Raw genomic sequence first — 17,793 nt, 5'->3', positions numbered from 1 at the left:
TCTCGCGCCCCGCCCGCTCTCTCTCTCTCTCGCGCCCGCCCGCTCTCTCTCTCTCTCGCGCCCGCCCGCTCTCTCTCTCTCTCGCGCCCGCCCCGCTCTCTCTCTCTCTTCGCGCCCGCCGTCTCTCTCTCTCTCTCGCGCGCCGCCCGCTCTCTCGCGCCCTCTCTCTCTCTCGCGCCCTCTCTCTCTGCTCGCCCCTCTCTCTCTCTCGCGCCCTCTCTCTCTCTCGCGCCCTCTCTCTCTCTCGCGCCCTCTCTCTCTCTCGCGCCCTCTCTCTCTCTCGCGCCCTCTCTCTCTCGCTCTCGCGCCCTCTCTCTCTCTCGCGCCCTCTCTCTCTCTCGCGCCCTCTCTCTCTCTCCGCCCTCTCTCTCTCGCGCCCTCTCTCTCTCTCGCGCCCTCTCTCTCTCTCGCGCCCTCTCTCTCTCTCGCGCTCTCTGCGCCTCTCTCTCTCTCGCGCCCTCTCTCTCTCTCGCGCCCTCTCTCTCTCTCGCGCCCTCTCTCTCTCTGCGCCCCTCTCTCTCTCTCGCGCCCTCTCTCTCTCTCTGCGCCCTCTCTCTCTCTCGCGCCCGCTCTCTCTCTCTCGCGCCCGCCCGCTCTCTCTCTCTCTCGCGCCCGCCCGCTCTCTCTCTCTCTCTCGCGCCCGCCCGCTCTCTCTCTCTCTCGCGCCCGCCCGCTCTCTCTCTCTCTCGCGCCCGCCCGCTCTCTCTCTCTCTCGCGCCCGCCCGCTCTCTCTCTCTCTCGCGCCCGCCCGCTCTCTCTCTCTCGCCGCCCGCTCTCTCTCTCTCTCTCGCGCCCGCCCGCTCTCTCGCGCCCTCTCTCTCTCTCGCGCCCTCTCTCTCTCTCGCGCCCTCTCTCTCTCTCGCGCCCTCTCTCTCTCTCGCGCCCTCTCTCTCTCTCTCGCGCCCTCTCTCTCTCTCGCGCCCCTCTCTCTCTCTCGCGCCCTCTCTCTCTCTCGCGCCCTCTCTCTCTCTCGCGCCCTCTCTCTCTCTCGCGCCCTCTCTCTCTCTCGCGCCCTCTCTCTCTCTCGCGCCCTCTCTCTCTCTCGCGCCCTCTCTCTCTCTCGCGCCCTCTCTCTCTCCCCTCTCTCTCCGCGCCTCTCTCTCTCTCGCGCCCTCTCTCTCTCTCGCGCCCTCTCTCTCTCTCGCGCCCTCTCTCTCTCTCGCGCCCTCTCTCTCTCTCGCCGCCCTCTCTCTCTCTCGCGCCCGCTCTCTCTCTCTCGCGCCCGCTCTCTCTCTCTCTCGCGCGCCCGCCCGCTCTCTCTCTCTCTCGCGCCCGCCCGCTCTCTCTCTCTCTCGCGCCCGCCCGCTCTCTCCTCTCTCTCGCGCCGCCCGCTCTCCTCTCTCTCTCTCGCGCCCGCCCGCTCTCTCGCGCCTCTCTCTCTCTCGCGCCCGCCCGCTCTCTCGCGCCCTCTCTCTCTCTCGCTCCCGCCCGCTCTCTCGCGCCCTCTCTCTCTCTCGCGCCCTCTCTCTCTCTCGCGCCCTCTCTCTCTCTCGCGCCCTCTCTCTCTCTCGCGCCCTCTCTCTCTCTCCGCCCTCTCTCTCTCTCGCGCCCTCTCTCTCTCTCGCGCCCTCTCTCTCTCTCGCGCCCTCTCTCTCTCTCGCGCCCTCTCTCTCTCTCGCGCCCTCTTCTCTCTCTCGCGCCCTCTCTCTCTCTCGCGCCCTCTCTCTCTCTCGCGCCCTCTCTCTCTCTCGCGCCCTCTCTCTCTCTCGCGCCCTCTCTCTCTCTCGCGCCCTCTCTCTCTCTCGCGCCCTCTCTCTCTCTCGCGCCCTCTCTCTCTCGTCGCGCCCTCTCTCTCTCTCGCGCCCCTCCTCTCTCTCTCTCGCGCGCGCCGCTCTCTCTCTCTCGCGCGCGCCCGCTCTCTCTCTCTCGCGCGCCCGCTCTCTCTCTTCCTCTGCGCGCCCTCTCTCTCTCGCGCGCCTCTCTCTCTCTCGCGCCCTCTCTCTCTCTCGCGCCCTCTCTCTCTCTCGCGCCCTCTCTCTCTCTCGCGCCCTCTCTCTCTCTCGCGCCTCTCTCTCTCTCGCGCCCTCTCTCTCTCTCGCGCCCTCTCTCTCTCTCGCGCTCTCTCTCTCTCCGCCTCTCTCTCTCTCGCGCTCTCTCTCTCTCTCGCGCCCTCTCTCTCTCTCGCGCCCTCTCTCTCTCTCGCGCCCTCTCTCTCTCTCTCGCGCCCCGCTCTCTCTCTCTCGCGCGCGCCCGCTCTCTCTCTCTCGCGCGCGCCCGCTCTCTCTCTCTCGCGCGCGCCCGCTCTCTCTCTCTCGCGCGCGCCCGCTCTCTCTCTCTCGCGCGCGCCCGCTCTCTCTCTCTCGCGCGCGCCCGCTCTCTCTCCTCTCGCGCGCGCCCGCTCTCTCTCTCTCGCGCGCGCCCGCTCTCTCTCTCTCGTCTCTCTCTCGCGCGCGCCCGCTCTCTCTCTCTCTCTCGCGCGCCCGCGCTCTCTCTCTCTCTCTCTCGCGCCCTCTCTCTCTCTCTCTCTCTCTCTCGCGCGCCCGCTCTCTCTCTCTCGCGCGCGCCCGCTCTCTCTCTCTCGCGCGCCCGCTCCTCTCTCTCTCTCGCGCGCGCCCGCTCTCTCTCTCTCGCGCGCGCCCGCTCTCTCTCTCTCGCGCCGCGCTCCTCTCTCTCTCGCGCGCGCCCGCTCTCTCTCTCGCGCGCGCCCGCTCTCTCTCTCGCGCGCGCGCCCGCTCTCTCTCTCGCGCGCGCGCCCGCTCTCTCTCTCGCGCGCGCGCCCGCTCTCTCTCCGCCGCCCGCCCGCGCGCCGCTCTCTCTCTCTCGCGCGCCCGCGCTCTCTCTCTCTCGCGCGCCCGCGCTCTCTCTCTCCGCGCCCGCGCTCTCTCTCTCGCGCGCGCCCGCGCTCTCTCTCTCGCGCGCGCCCGCGCTCTCTCTCTCGCGCGCGCCCGCTCTCTCTCTCTCGCCGCGGCCCGCTCTCTCTCTCTCGCGCCCGCTCTCTCTCACGCGCCCGCTCTCTCTCTCTCGCGCGCGCCCGCTCTCTCTCTCTCTCGCGCGCGCCCGCTCTCTCTCTCTCTCGCGCGCGCCCCGCTCTCTCTCTCTCTCGCGCGCGCCCCGCTCTCTCTCTCTCTCGCGCCGCGCCCCGCGCTCTCTCTCTCGCGCGCGCCCGCGCTCTCTCTCTCGCGCGCGCCCGCGCTCTCTCTCTCGCGCGCGCCCGCGCTCTCTCTCTCGCGCGCGCCCGCCCTCTCGCTCTGCGCGCCGCTCTCTCTCCTCGCGCGCCGCTCTCTCTCTCTCGCGCGCCCCGCTCTCTCTCTCTCGCGCGCCCGCTCTCTCTCTCTCGCGCGCCCGCTCTCTCTCTCTCTCTCTCTCTCGCTCTCTCGCTCTCTCGCTCTCTCGCTCTCCGCTCTCTCTCGCTCTCTCTCGCTCTCTCTGCTCTCTCTCGCTCCTCTCGTCTCGCGCGCGCGCCTCTCGCTCTCTCTCGCTCGCGCGGCGCGCCTCTCGGCTCTCTCTCGCTCTCGCGCGCGCGCCTCTCGCTCTCTCTCGCTCTCGCGCGCGCGCCTCTCGCTCTCTCTCGCTCTGCGCGCGCGCCACTCTCTCTCTCGCTCTCTCGCGCGCGCCTCTCTCTCTCTCTCTCGCCTCGCGCGCGCTTCTCTCTCTCGCGCTCTCGCTCGCGCGCGCCTCTCTCTCTCTCTCTCTCTCGCTCTCGCGCGCGCCTCTCGCTCTCTCGCGCGCGCTTCTCTCTCTCGCGCTCTCGCTCGCGCGCGCCTCTCTCTCTCTCTCGCGCGCTTCTCTCTCTCTCGCTCCCGCGCGCGCGCGCCTGTCTCTCGCTCCCGCGCGCGCGCGCCTGTCTCTCGCTCCCGCGCGCGCGCCTGTCTCTCGCTCCCGCGCGCGCGCCTGTCTCTCGCTCCCGCGCGCGCGCCTGTCTCTCGCTCCCGCGCGCGCGGCCTGTCTCTCGCTCCCGCGCCCGCGCCTGTCTCTCGCTCCCGCGCCCGCGCCTGTCTCTCGCTCCCGCGCCCGCGCCTGTCTCTCGCTCCCGCGCCCGCGCCTGTCTCTCGCTCCCGCGCCCGCGCCTGTCTCTCGCTCCGCGCCTGTCTCTCGCTCCCCGCGCGCCTGTCTCTCGCTCCCGCGCGCCTGTCTCTCGCTCCCGCGCGCCTGTCTCTCGCTCCCGCGCGCGTGTCTCTCGCTCCCGCGCGCCTGTCTCTCGCTCCCGCGCGCCTGTCTCTCGCTCCCGCGCGCCTGTCTCTCGCTCCCGCGCGCCTGTCTCTCGCTCCCGCGCGCCTGTCTCTCGCTCCCGCGCGCCTGTCTCTCGCTCCCGCGCGCCTGTCTCTCGCTCCCGCGCGCCTGTCTCTCGCTCGCGCGCCTGTCTCGCGCGCCCGCGCCTGTCTCGCGCGCCCGCGCCTGTCTCGCGCGCCCGCGCCTGTCTCGCGCGCCCGCGCCTGTCTCGCGCGCCCGCGCCTGTCTCGCGCGCCCGCGCGCCTGTCTCGCGCGCCCGCGCGCGCGCCTGTCTCTCGCTCCCGCGCCCGCGCCTGTCTCTCGCTCCCGCGCCCGCGCCTGTCTCTCGCTCCCGCGCCCGCGCCTGTCTCTCGCTCCCGCGCCCGCGCCTGTCTCTCGCTCCCGCGCCCGCGCCTGTCTCTCGCTCCCGCGCCCGCGCCTGTCTCTCGCTCCCGCGCCCGCGCCTGTCTCTCGCTCCCGCGCCCGCGCCTGTCTCTCGCTCCCGCGCCCGCGCCTGTCTCTCGCTCCCGCGCCCGCGCCTGTCTCTCGCTCCCGCGCGCCTGTCTCTCGCTCCCGCGCGCCTGTCTCTCGCTCCCGCGCGCCTGTCTCTCGCTCCCGCGCGCCTGTCTCTCGCTCCCGCGCGCCTGTCTCTCGCTCCCGCGCGCCTGTCTCTCGCTCCCGCGCGCCTGTCTCTCGCTCCCGCGCGCCTGTCTCTCGCTCCCGCGCGCCTGTCTCTCGCTCCCGCGCGCCTGTCTCTCGCTCCCGCGCCTGTCTCTCGCTCCCGCGCCTGTCTCGCGCGCCCGCGCCTGTCTCGCGCTCCCGCGCCTGTCTCTCGCTCCCCCGCGCCTGTCTCTCGCTCCCGCGCGCCTGTCTCTCGCTCCCGCGCGCCTGTCTCTCGCTCCCGCGCGCCTGTCTCTCGCGCCCGCGCGCCTGTCTCTCGCGCCCGCGCGCCTGTCTCTCGCTCCCGCGCCTGTCTCTCGCTCCCGCGCCTGTCTCTCGCTCCCGCGCCTGTCTCTCGCTCCCGCGCCTGTCTCTCGCTCCCGCGCCTGTCTCTCGCTCCCGCGCCTGTCTCTCGCTCCCGCGCCTGTCTCTCGCGCCCGCGCCTGTCTCTCGCGCGCGCGCCTGCGCCTGTCCCTCGCTCTCTCGCTCTCGCGCCTCTCGCGCCTCTCGCTCTCTCGCTCTCGCGCCTCTCGCTCTCTCGCCTCTCGCGCGCGCGCCTCTCGCTCTCTCGCTCTCGCGTGCGCGCGCCTCTCGCTCTCTCGCTCTCGCGTGCGCGCGCCTCTCGCTCTCTCGCTCTCGCGTGCGCGCGCCTCTCGCTCTCGCGTGCGCGCGCCTCTCGCTCTCTCGCTCTCGCGTGCGCGCGCCTCTCGCTCTCGCGTGCGCGCGCCTCTCGCTCTCTCGCTCTCGCGTGCGCGCGCCTCTCGCTCTCTCGCTCTCGCGTGCGCGCGCCTCTCGCTCTCTCGCTCTCGCGTGCGCGCGCCTCTCGCTCTCTCGCTCTCGCGTGCGCGCGCCTCTCGCTCTCTCGCTCTCGCGTGCGCGCGCCTCTCGCTCTCGCGCGCGCGCCTCCATCTCTCGCGCGCGCCTCCATCTCTCGCGCGCGCCTCCATCTCTCGCGCGCGCCTCCATCTCTCGCGCGCGCCTCCATCTCTCGCTCTCGCGCCTCCATCTCTCGCTCTCGCGCCTCCATCTCTCGCTCTCGCGCCTCCATCTCTCGCTCTCGCGCCTCCATCTCTCGCTCTCGCGCCTCCATCTCTCGCTCTCGCGCCTCCATCTCTCGCTCTCGCGCCTCCATCTCTCGCTCTCGCGCCTCCATCTCTCGCTCTCGCGCCTCCATCTCTCGCTCTCGCGCCTCCATCTCTCGCTCTCGCGCCTCCATCTCTCGCTCTCGCGCCTCCATCTCTCGCTCTCGCGCCTCCATCTCTCGCTCTCGCGCCTCCATCTCTCGCTCTCTCGCTCTCGCGTGCGCGCGCCTCTCGCTCTCTCGCTCTCGCGTGCGCGCGCCTCTCGCTCTCTCGCTCTCGCGTGCGCGCGCCTCTCGCTCTCTCGCTCTCGCGTGCGCGCGCCTCTCGCTCTCTCGCTCTCGCGTGCGCGCGCCTCTCGCTCTCTCGCTCTCGCGTGCGCGCGCCTCTCGCTCTCTCGCTCTCGCGTGCGCGCGCCTCTCGCTCTCTCGCTCTCGCGTGCGCGCGCCTCTCGCTCTCTCGCGTGCGCGCGCCTCTCGCTCTCTCGCTCTCGCGCGCGCGCGCCTCTCGCTCTCGCGCGCCTCTCGCTCTCGCGCGCGCGCCTCTCGCTCTCGCGCGCGCGCCTCTCGCTCTCGCGCGCGCGCCTCTCGCTCTCGCGCGCGCGCCTCTCGCTCTCGCTCTCGCGCGCGCGCCTCTCGCTCTCGCGCGCGCGCCTCTCGCTCTCGCGCGCGCGCCTCCATCTCTCGCTCTCGCGCCTCCATCTCTCGCTCTCGCGCCTCCATCTCTCGCTCTCGCGCCTCCATCTCTCGCTCTCGCGCCTCCATCTCTCGCTCTCGCGCCTCCATCTCTCGCTCTCGCGCCTCCATCTCTCGCTCTCGCGCCTCCATCTCTCGCTCTCGCGCCTCCATCTCTCGCTCTCGCGCCTCCATCTCTCGCTCTCGCGCCTCCATCTCTCGCTCTCGCGCCTCCATCTCTCGCTCTCTCGCCCCCGCCCCTCGCTCGCTCTCCCCCGCCCCTCGCTCTCCCCCGCCCCTCGCTCTCCCCCGCCCCTCGCTCTCCCCCGCCCCTCGCTCTCCCCCGCCCCTCGCTCTCCCCCGCCCCTCGCTCTCCCCCGCCCCTCGCTCTCCCCCGCCCCTCGCTCTCCCCCGCCCCTCGCTCTCCCCCGCCCCTCGCGCTCTCCCCCGCCCCTCGCGCTCTCCCCCGCCCCTCGCGCTCTCCCCCGCCCCTCGCGCTCTCCCCCGCCCCTCGCGCTCTCCCCCGCCCCTCGCGCTCTCCCCCGCCCCTCGCGCTCTCCCCCGCCCCTCGCGCTCTCCCCCGCCCCTCGCGCTCTCCCCCGCCCCTCGCGCTCTCCCCCGCCCCTCGCGCTCTCCCCCGCCCCTCGCGCTCTCCCCCGCCCCTCGCGCTCTCCCCCGCCCCTCGCGCTCTCCCCCGCCCCTCGCGCTCTCCCCCGCCCCTCGCGCTCTCCCCCGCCCCTCGCGCTCTCCCCCGCCCCTCGCGCTCTCCCCCGCCCCTCGCGCTCTCCCCCGCCCCTCGCGCTCTCCCCCGCCCCTCGCGCTCTCCCCCGCCCCTCTCTTGCCTTCTCTGGCTCCCCCCGCGCACTCACTCACGCTCACGCCTGCCCGAAGGTTGGTGTGGACTTGTTGGGCCGAAGGGCCTGTTTCCACACTAAGTGACCTAATCTAATCTATAAAGGCAGAAGGAGTATACTTAAGAGGGAAATCAGGAGGGAATGAAGGGGACGTGAGATAGTGTTGGTAAATAGAATTATGTAGAATCCAAAAGGTTTTTACAAATACATTAAGGACAAAAGGGTAACTAGGGAGAGAAACGGGGCCCCTCAAAGACCTGCAAGGCGGTCTGTGTGTGGAGCCGCAAGAGATGGGGCAGATACTAAACGAGTATTTTGCATCAGTATTTACTGTGGAAAAGCCATGGGAGGTTTAGACTGTAGGGAAATAGATGGCGACATCTTGAAAAATGTCCATATTACAGAGGAGGATGTGCTCGATGTCTTGAAATGCAAAAAGGTGGATAAATCCCCAGGACCTGATCGAGTGTACCCTAGAACTCTGTGGGAAGCTAGAGAAGTCATTGCTGGGCTTCTTAGATATTTGTATAATTGATAAACAGGTGAGGTGCCTGTAGACTGGAGATTGGCTAACATAGTGCCACTGTTTAAGAAGGGTGTAAGGACAAGCCAGGGAATTATAGACCAGTGAACCTGATGTCAGTGGTTGGCAAGTTGTTGGAGGGAATCCTGAGGGACAGGATGTACATGTATTTGGAAAGGCAAGGACTGTTTAGGGATAGTCAACCTTGTGTGTGGGGGAAATCATGTCTCATAAACTTGACTGAGTTTTTGAAGAGACGATTCTGGGTAATCCAAGATGGAGGCAGGGAAAAAATTCTGGTTGTAAGAGCTGCTCTTTTTTTTTGTGGTATTTTAGGTGTTGGAAGTGATTTCCTCGAATTCCAGGTTTATATGCTGTTGCATTGTTTTGGAACTTTGGAAAAAAAAGTCAAAACAGCAGCAGTTTTAAAAGGAAGGAGAGTGCGCAAGGAGAGGGCGAGGGCGAGACACACACACACAGAGACAGACAGACTTTTTTGGACTGTGGGAGGAAACCGGAGCACCTGGAGGAAATCCACGCAGACACTGGGAGAATGTGCAAACTCAACACAGTTGCCTGAGGCAGGAATTGAACCCGGATCTCTGGCGCTGTGAGGCAGCAGTGCTAACCACTCTTTTAAGGATTCACTCGATCTATCCTGTCCATACCTGACATATGTTTCCTTTTTTTTTCTTAACCAAACCCTCAATTTCTTTAGTCATCCAGCATTCCCTATACCTACCATCTTTACTTTCACCCTAACAGGGAATATACTGTCTCTGAATTCTCGTTATCTTTTCCAGCCGTCCCTTTATCTGTGAACATCTGCCCCCAGTCAGCTTTTGAAAATTCTTACCTAATACCTTCAAAATTGGCTTTTCTCCAATTTAGAACTTCAACTTTTAGATCTGGTCTATGCATTTCCATCACTACTTTAAAATTAGAATTATGGTCGCTGGCCCCAAATTGCTCCCCCACTGACGCTTCAGTCACTTAACCCACATTTGGAAAATAAGGCAGGGCAAGTTTTGCACCTTCTCTACGAGGTACATCCACATACTGAATCAGAAAATTTTCTTGTGCATGCTTAACAAATTCCTGTCCATTTAACCCCTTAACAATGTGGCAGTCCCAGTCTATGTTTGGTAAGTTGAAATCCCCTGTTGTGAGCGGCACGGTGGCACAGTGGTTAGCACTGCTGCCTCACAGTGCCAGAGACCCGGGTTCAATTCCCGCCTCAGGCGACTGACTGTGTGGAGTTTGCACGTTCTCCCCGTGTCTGCGTGGGTTTCCTCCGGGTGCTCCGGTTTCCTCCCATAGTGCAAAGATGTGCAGGTCATGCTAAATTGCCCGTAGTGTTAGGTAAGGGGTAAATGTAGGGGTATGGGTGGGTTGCGCTTCAGCGGGTCGGTGTGGACTTGTTGGGCCGAAGGGCCTGTTTCCACACTGTAATGTAATCTGTAAATCTGTATAACCACCCTATTTTTACAGATAACTGAGACCTCCTTACAAATTTGTTTCTCAATTTTCCTCTGACTATTAGGGGGTCTGTAATACAATCCCAATAAGGTGATCATCCCTTTCTCATTTCTCAGTTCCACCCAAATAATTTCCCTGGATATATTTCTGGGAATGTTTTCCCTCGGCACAGCTGTAATGCTATCCAAAGTTTGTGAGAAGATTTGTAGCTCGAGTGCTCGTTGTGGTTCTGTTCGCCGAGCTGGGAATTTGTGTTGCAGACGTTTCGTCCCCTGTCTAGGTGACATCCTCGGTGCTTGGGACCCTCCTGTGAAGCGCTTCTGTGATCTTTCCTCCGGCATTTGTAGTGGTTTGAATCTGCCGCTTCCGGTTGTCAGTTCCAGCTGTCCATTGCAGTGGTCGGTATATTGGGTCCAGGTCAATGTGTAATGCTATCCCTTATCAAAAACACCACTACCCCTCCTCTCTTGCCTCCCTTTCTGTCCTTCCTGTAGCATTTGTATTCTGGAACACTAAGCTGCCAGCCCTGTCCATTCCTGAGCCACGTTTCTGTAATTGCTATGATATCCCAGTCCCATGTTCCTAACTGTGCCCTGAGTTCATCTGCCTTCCCTGTTAGGCCTCTTGCATTGAAATAAATGCACTTTAATTTATCAGTCCTACCTTGTTCTCTGCTTTGTCCCTGACTGTTTGTTTGACTCGCCTTTGTTCTCAACAGTACCAGTCTCACATTGAAATCTTTCCTCACTATCTCCCTGGGACCCTGGTGCTGTGAGGCAGCAGTGCTAACCATTGAGCCACCGTGCCGCCCTTAATACCAAGGTTAATGTGCAAGATTAAAGTGCTTGGTATTGTTTGCAATATACTAGCATTGACTAACAGACAAACAGGAATGAATTTGTTGTTTTTGGTTAGTTCTTCCAGAGGCCCCCCAATAGCAGCAGAGATGTGGAGAAACAGATTGGGAAACAGATTTTGGAAAGGTGCAGAAGCCACAGGGTCGTAGTCATGGGCGACTTCAACTTCCCAAATATTGATTGGAAGCTCTTTAGATCAAGTAGATTGGATGGGGCGGTGTTTGTGCAGTGTGTCCAGGAAGCTTTTCTAACGCAGTATGTAGATTGTCCAACCAGAGGGGAGGCCATATTGGATTTGGTACTCGGTAATGAACCGGGACAAGTGGTGGACTTGTTAGTGGGTGAACATTTTGGTGATGGTGACCACAATTCTGTGACTTTCACCTTGGTTATGGAGAGAGATAGGTGCGCACAACAAGGTAGATTTTATAATTGGGGGAAGGGAAATTACGATGCTGTAAGGCAGGATTTGAGGAGCATACGTTGGGAGCTTAGGCTGTCAGGGAAGGATGTGGTGGAAATGTGGAACTTTTTCAAAGAGCAGATACGACGTGTCCGTGATATGTATGTACCTATCAGGCAGGAAAGAAATGGTCGTGTGAGGGAGCCTTGGTTGACGAGAGAGGTTGAATGTCTGGTAAAGAGGAAGAAGGAGGCTTACATAAGGTTGAGGAAACAGGATTCAGACAGAGCAGTGGAGGGATACAGGATAGCCAGAAGGGACCTGAAGAAAGGGATTAGGAGAGCTAAGAGAGGGCATGAAAAATCGTTGGCGGATAGGATCAAGGATAACCCCAAGGCATTTTATGCGTATGTGAGAAACCTGAGAATGACGAGAACGAGGGTAGGTCCGATCAAGGACAGTAGTGGGAGACTGTGTATTGAGTCGGAAGAGATAGGAGAGGTCTTGAACAAGTACTTCTCTTCAGTATTTACGAACGAGAGGGACCGTATTGTAGAAGAGGAGAGTGTGAAATGGACTGGTAAGCTAGAAGAGATACCTGTTAGGAAGGAAGATGTGTTGGACATTTTGAACAACTTGAGGATAGACAAGTCCCCCGGGCCTGACGGGATATATCCTAGGATTATGTGGGAAGCAAGAGAGGAAATTGCAGTACCGTTGGCAATGATCTTCTCGTCTTCACTGGCAACGGGGGTGGTACCAGGGGACTGGAGAGTAGCGAATGTTGTGCCCCTGTTCAAAAAAGGGAATAGGGATAACCCCGGGAATTACAGGCCTGTTAGTCTTACTTCTGTGGTAGGCAAAGTAATGGAAAGGGTACTGAGGGATAGGATTTATGAGTATCTGGAAAGACACTGCTTGATTAGGGACAGCCAGCACGGATTTGTGAAGGGTAGGTCTTGCCTTACAAGTCTTATTGAATTCTTCGAGGAGGTGACCAAGCATGTGGATGAGGGAAGAGCAGTGGATGTAGTGTACATGGATTTTAGTAAGGCATTTGATAAGGTTCCCCATGGTAGGCTTATGCGGAAAGTCAGGAGGCATGGGATAGAGGGAAATTTGGCCAATTGGATAGAAAACTGGCTAACCGGTCGAAGGCAGAGAGTGGTGGTAGATGGTAAATATTCAGCCTGGAGCCCAGTTACAAGTGGAGTTCCGCAGGGATCAGTTCTGGGTCCTCTGCTGTTTGTAATTTTTATTAATGACTTAGATGAGGGAGTCGAAGGGTGGGTCAGTAAATTTGCAGATGATACGAAGATAGGTGGAGTTGTGGACAGTGAGGAGGGCTGTTGGCGGCTGCAGAGGGACTTAGATATGATGCAGAGCTGGGCTGAGGAGTGGCAGATGGAGTTCAACCCTGCCAAGTGTGAGGTTGTCCATTTTGGAAGAACAAATAAGAATGCGGAATACAGGGTTAATGGTAGGGTTCTTAGTCAGGTGGAGGAACAGAGGGATCTTGGGGTCTATGTACATAGATCTTTGAAGGTGCCACTCAGGTGGATAGAGTTTGTAAGAAGGCCTATGGAGTATTATCGTTCATTAGCAGAGGGATTGAATTCAAGAGTCGTGAAGTGATGTTGCAGCTGTACAGGACTTTGGTTAGGCCACAGTTGGAGTACTGTGTGCAGTTCTGGTCGCCTCACTTTAGGAAAGATGTGGAAGCTTTGGAGAGGGTGCAGAGAAGATTTACCAGGATGTTGCCTGGAATGGAGAGGAAGTCGTACGAGGATAGGTTGAGAGTTCTCGGCCTTTTCTCGTTGGAACGGCGAAGGATGAGGGGTGACTTGATAGAGGTTTATAAGATGATCAGAGGAATAGATAGAGTAGACAGTCAGAAACTTTTTCCCCGGGTACAACAGAGTGTTACAAGGGGACATAAATTTAAGGTGAAGGGTGGAAGGTATAGGGGAGATGTCAGGGGTGGGTTCTTTACCCAGAGAGTGGTGGGGGCATGGAATGCGCTGCCTGTGGGTGTGGTAGAGTCGGAATCATTGGCGACCTTTAAGCGGCATTTGGATAGGTACATGGATGGGTACTTAATCTAGGTTAGAAGTTCGGCACAACATCGTGGGCCGAAGGGCCTGTTCTGTGCTGTATTGTTCTATGTTCTATGTTCTAGGTATAAAGAAGGTGGCTGGGGTTGTTGGAGATCAGTCATCTCCGCTCCAGGACATCTCTGCAGGATTCCTCAGGATAGTGTCCCAGGCCAACCATCTTCAGCTGTTTCATTAATGATCTTTTCTCTGTCATAAGGTCAGAATGATTGTACAACGTTGAGCACGTTCGCAGGACCTCAGATACTGCAGCAAGATGGGGAAATATCCAGGCTTAGCTGACAAGTGGCAATTAACATTCACACCATACAAGTGCCAGGCTATGACCATCACCAATAAGTGACAATCTAACTACTGTCCCCTGACGTTCAATGATGTTACCATCACTGGATCCCCCACCTTCTGGGAGATACTGTAATCCAGACACTCACTGGACTCACCACATAAACACAATGGCTACAAGAGCATGTCAGCTGCTAGGAATACCGTGGCGAGTAGCTCACCACCTGACTCCCCAAAGCCTGTCCATCATCTACCATGCAGAAGTCAGGAGTGTTCTGGAATACCCCTCTCTTGGCTGGATGGCTGCAGCTCCAACAGCACTCAAACTTGATACCATCCAGGAAAAAGCAGTCCATTTGATTTGACACTGTCTACAAACATTCACTCTCTCCACCAACAATGCTCAGTAGCAGCAATGTGCATTATCAAAAAGATACACTGCAGAAATTTACCAAAGATCATTAAACAGCACCTTCCAACCCACGGCCATTTTCGTCTCTAAGATAAATGGCAGCAAGTACATGGGAGCCCCACCACCTGCAAGAGGGTGAGGCGTGGCCTTGTTAGTCAAGGATAGTATGACGGTGGCTGAGAGAACTTTTGATGAGGACTCTTCTACTGAGGTAGTGTGGGCTGAGGTTAGAAACAGGAGAGGAGAGGTCACACTGCTTGGGGTTTTTTATAGGCCTCCGCAGAGTTCCAAGGAGGTGGAAGAGAGGATTAGCAAAATTATTCTGGATAGGAGTGAAAGGAACAGGGTGGTCATTATGGGGGACTTGACCTTCCCCAACATTGACTGGAAATGCTATAACCCTAGTATGTCGGATGGATCAGTTTTTTTTGTCCATTGTGTACAGGAGGATATGTTAAAGAGCTGATAAGAGGGGAGGCCACACTGGATCTGGTGCTTAGTAATGAACCAGGCCAGGTGTTTGATTTAGTTGTAGGTGAGCACTTTGGAGAGAGTGACCATAATTCAGTTGCGTTTAGTTTAGCGATGGAAAGAGATAGGTACATGCTGCAGGTCAAGAGTTATTGATGGGGCAAGGGCAATTATAATGCGATTAGGCAAGATTTAGGATGCATAGAATGGGGTAGCAAAATGCAGGGGATGAGGACAATGGAAATGTGGAGCTGGTTTAAAGGAACAGATAGTGTGTGTCCTTGATGGGTGTGTCCCTGTCAGGCAGGGAGGAAGTGATAAGGTAAGGGAGCCGTGGTTTACTACAGAAATTGAATCTCTTGTTATGAAGAAGAAGAAGGCTTATGCTGATGAGACACGATGGTTCAGATGAGGCGATGGAGAGTTACAGATCAGCTAGGAAGGATTTAAAGAGAGAGTTAAGAAGAGCAAAGAGAAGACACAAGCAGTCTTTAGCAGATAGAATAAAGGAGAACCCTAAAGCTTTCTGTAGATATGTGAGGAATAAAAGGATGATTAGGGTAGGAATAGGGCCAGTCAAAGACAGAAGTGGGAAGTTGAGTGTGAACCCTGTGGATATTGGAGTGGTGCGAAATAAATATTTCTCATTGGTTTTCACTCAGGAAAAGGAGAATATTGTAGAGGAGAAGAATGAGGTACGAGATATTAGACTAGAAAGGATTGAGGTTAGTTACGAACAGAAGTTATCAATTCTAGAAGGAGTGAAAGTAGACAATTCCCCTGGGCCGGATGGGATTTATCCGAGGATTCTCTGGGAAGCTAGGGAGGAGATAGCGGAGCCTTTGGCTTTGATATTTGAGTCGTCATTGTCTGCAGGTTTGGTACCAGAGGACTGGAAGATTGCAAATGCTGTGCCTTTGTTCAAGAAGGGCAGTAGAGATGACCCAGGTAATTATAGACCAATGAGCCTTACTTCTGTTGTAGGAAATGTTTTGGAAAGGACTATAAGAGGTAAGATTTATAATCATCTAGCAAGCAACAATTTGATTTCAGATAGTCAACATGGTTTCGTCAAGGGCAGGTCGTGTCTCACAAACCTCAGTTTTTTGAGAAGGTGACCAAGTATGTAGATGAGGGTACAGTAGTTGACATGGTGTACATGGCTTCTGTAAAGCGTTTGATAACGTTCCACTTGGTCGGCTGTTGGAGAAAATGCAGAGGTACGGGATTGAGGGTGATTTAGCAGTTTGGATTAGAAACTGGCTTTCTGAAAGAAGGTAGCTAGTGGTGGTTGATGGAAAATATTCAGCCTGGAGTCTGGTTACTAGTGCCACAAGGATCTGTTTTGGGAGCACTGCTGTTTGTCATTTTCAAAAATGACTTAGACACGGGCGCAGGTGGATGGATTAGTAAATTTGCAGACGACACTAAAATCGGTAGAGTAATGGACAGTTTGGAAGAATGTTACAGGTTGCAGGGGGACTTGGATAAACTGCAGAATTGGGCTGAGAGGTGGCAAATGGAGTTCAATGCAGCTAGATGTGAGGTGATGCACTTTGGGAAGAATAACAGGAAGGCAGAGTACCGGGTCAATGGAAAGATTCTCGGTAATGTGGATGTGCAGAGGGATCTTGGAGTCCATGCACATAGATCCCTAAAAGTTGCCACCCAGGTTGATAGTTCTGTTAAGAAGGCATACAGTGTGTTAGGTTTTATTGGTAGAGGAATGAGTTCCGGAGCCGCAATATCATGCTGTAACTATACAAAACGCTGGTGCGGCCACACTTGGAATATTGTGTACAGTTCTGGTCCCCGTTTTTCGAGAAGAATGTGAAGCATTGGAAAAGGTGCAGAGGAGATTTACCAGGATGTTGCCTGGTCTGGAGGGAAGGTCTTGAGGAAAGTCTGAGAGACTTGGGTCTGTTCTCATTGGCAAGAAGAAGGCTGAAAGGGGATTTGATAGAGACATACAAGATGATTAGATGGAGTCGACAATGAAAGTCTTTTTCCTAGGATGATGTCAGCGTGTACAAGGGGGCATAACTACAAATTGAGGGGTGATTAGATTTAAGACAGATGTCAGAGACAGGTTCTTTATACAGAGTGATAAGGGCGTGGAATGCCCTACCTGCTAATGTAGTCAACTCAGCCACATAAGGGACATTTAAACAATCCTTAGATAAGCGCGTGGATGACTTTGGGATAGTGTAGGGGAATGAGCAGAGAATAGTTCACGTGTCAGCGCAACATTGAGGGCCGAATGGCCTGTTCTGCGCTGTATTGTTCTATGTTCTATGATCCCTTCTGAGCCACCCACCATCCTGACTGGGAAACATATTGCCTATCCTTCACTGTTATTGGGTCAAAATCCTGGAATTCCCTCCCTCACAACATTGAGGTCTATCTACAGCAGGTGGACTGCAGTGATTCAAAAACCAGTTCATCACCACATTCTCAAGGGCAATTAGGGATAGGCAATAAATGCTGGCCAGCCAGTGATGTCCCCATCCCATGAGATGATGTTTAAGAAATGTCAAATTCTACATTGACCTGTCTTGCAAGAGAATTTTAAGTATAAGAGCAATGATACCTTGCTGCATCTGAATCGCACCTTTGTGAGACCATACTGGTGTATTGCATGCAGTTATCAAACAAAAGATAAACACTGTTCATAAAGGGAGTGCAGTGACTGATTTCCTGAGTTTGTAGTTTTGGCATATGAGATATTGAGTCACTTGGCTCTTCATGTTTTGAAGAATGACCAGGGATCTCAATGAAACATATAATTTCTCCCAGAGTGAGAGAAGTTTGGATGCACAGATTATGCTTCCCCTGCAAGTGGATAAAGAACAAAGGATGGTGATTACAGGGCAGACCATTTAGGAATGAAATGTGAAACAACTTCACTCAGATGGTGGCAAACCTGTCGACTTCACAATCATCTAAGGTGGTAGAGGTTAAATCACTGAATGTATTGGCAGTCTAGGGGAAGTGTGAGAGTATGGCATTGAGATCGATCAGCCACGATCATAGTGAACTACAGAGTGGACTCTGAGACAAAAGGTCTACTCTTGCTCTTCTTTTCTATGTTACTATGTATGGTTTGTATACTCGATTAAATTGTTGAAGACTATGTCACCTTATGATTTATGCCACTTGCCTTTCCAGATGCTGCATTCTGCCATTTGAAAGCTGAGGGTACTTAAATAATTTCCAGTGGGAAAAAGTGCAGAAGTATTTCTGATCAAGCAGAACGTTTGTTTTGCAATTTGAATTTTACTTAATTCTGACTAGAAATAAGTTCTCACTTTCTGCTTTGTGATTTTTTTTTCCCTGCTTTGCATGAATTCACTGTTCCCCATAAGCTCAAGGACCTCAGGATGTTGGCGTGTATGGAGTTGTGCAGTCTGTTGACCACATTGGACGGACATGCTCAGTGAAATGGTTCAAACCAAAGGCAAATGGCACGGAGATAGAGGTGAGGAACTTGTGAAGTAATTCATATGAAAACTGTTCATTTTCTCGTTGGTTCTTGGCTATTTAAAATTTCATTTTTTTTTCTTTGCAAGCACTTGGGTGTTGGTTGCAAGCACTTGTTAGCTATCTCTAATTCCCCTTGAATTCAACTAGCTTTCTTTATGTGGGCAGTTAGAACATAGAACATAGAACAATACAGTGCAGTACAGGCTCTTCAGCCCTCAATGTTGCGCTGACTTGTGAACTAATCTAAGCTCAGTCCGCTACATAGTCATAGAGGCGTACAGGATGGAAACAGACCCTTCAGTCCAACCCATCCATGCCGACCAGATATCCCAACCCAATCTAGTCCCACCTGC

At 57.0% G+C, this 17,793-nt stretch overlaps 1 protein-coding gene across 5 annotated transcripts in view; it reads left to right on the top strand.

Annotated features, from left to right (window-relative positions):
* The window catches only part of ube2o (ubiquitin-conjugating enzyme E2O), a 174,447-nt gene that overhangs the window by 98,598 nt on the left and 58,056 nt on the right, over positions 1 to 17,793 (top strand). For all 5 annotated transcript variants that reach the window (XM_043715202.2, XM_043715201.2, XM_043715200.2 and 2 more), the window contains one exon: positions 17,323 to 17,435. In XM_043715202.2, the coding sequence (XP_043571137.1) occupies positions 17,323 to 17,435 (113 nt within the window). The remainder of the gene's footprint in view (positions 1 to 17,322; positions 17,436 to 17,793) is intronic.

Source organism: Chiloscyllium plagiosum, unplaced genomic scaffold (assembly GCF_037043375.1).
Source record: "Chiloscyllium plagiosum isolate Xiang-an unplaced genomic scaffold, Cpla_swu_hap1 HiC_scaffold_25, whole genome shotgun sequence".
NCBI lineage: Eukaryota > Metazoa > Chordata > Chondrichthyes > Orectolobiformes > Hemiscylliidae > Chiloscyllium > Chiloscyllium plagiosum.
This window is presented reverse-complemented; position numbering and strand designations above follow the sequence as displayed.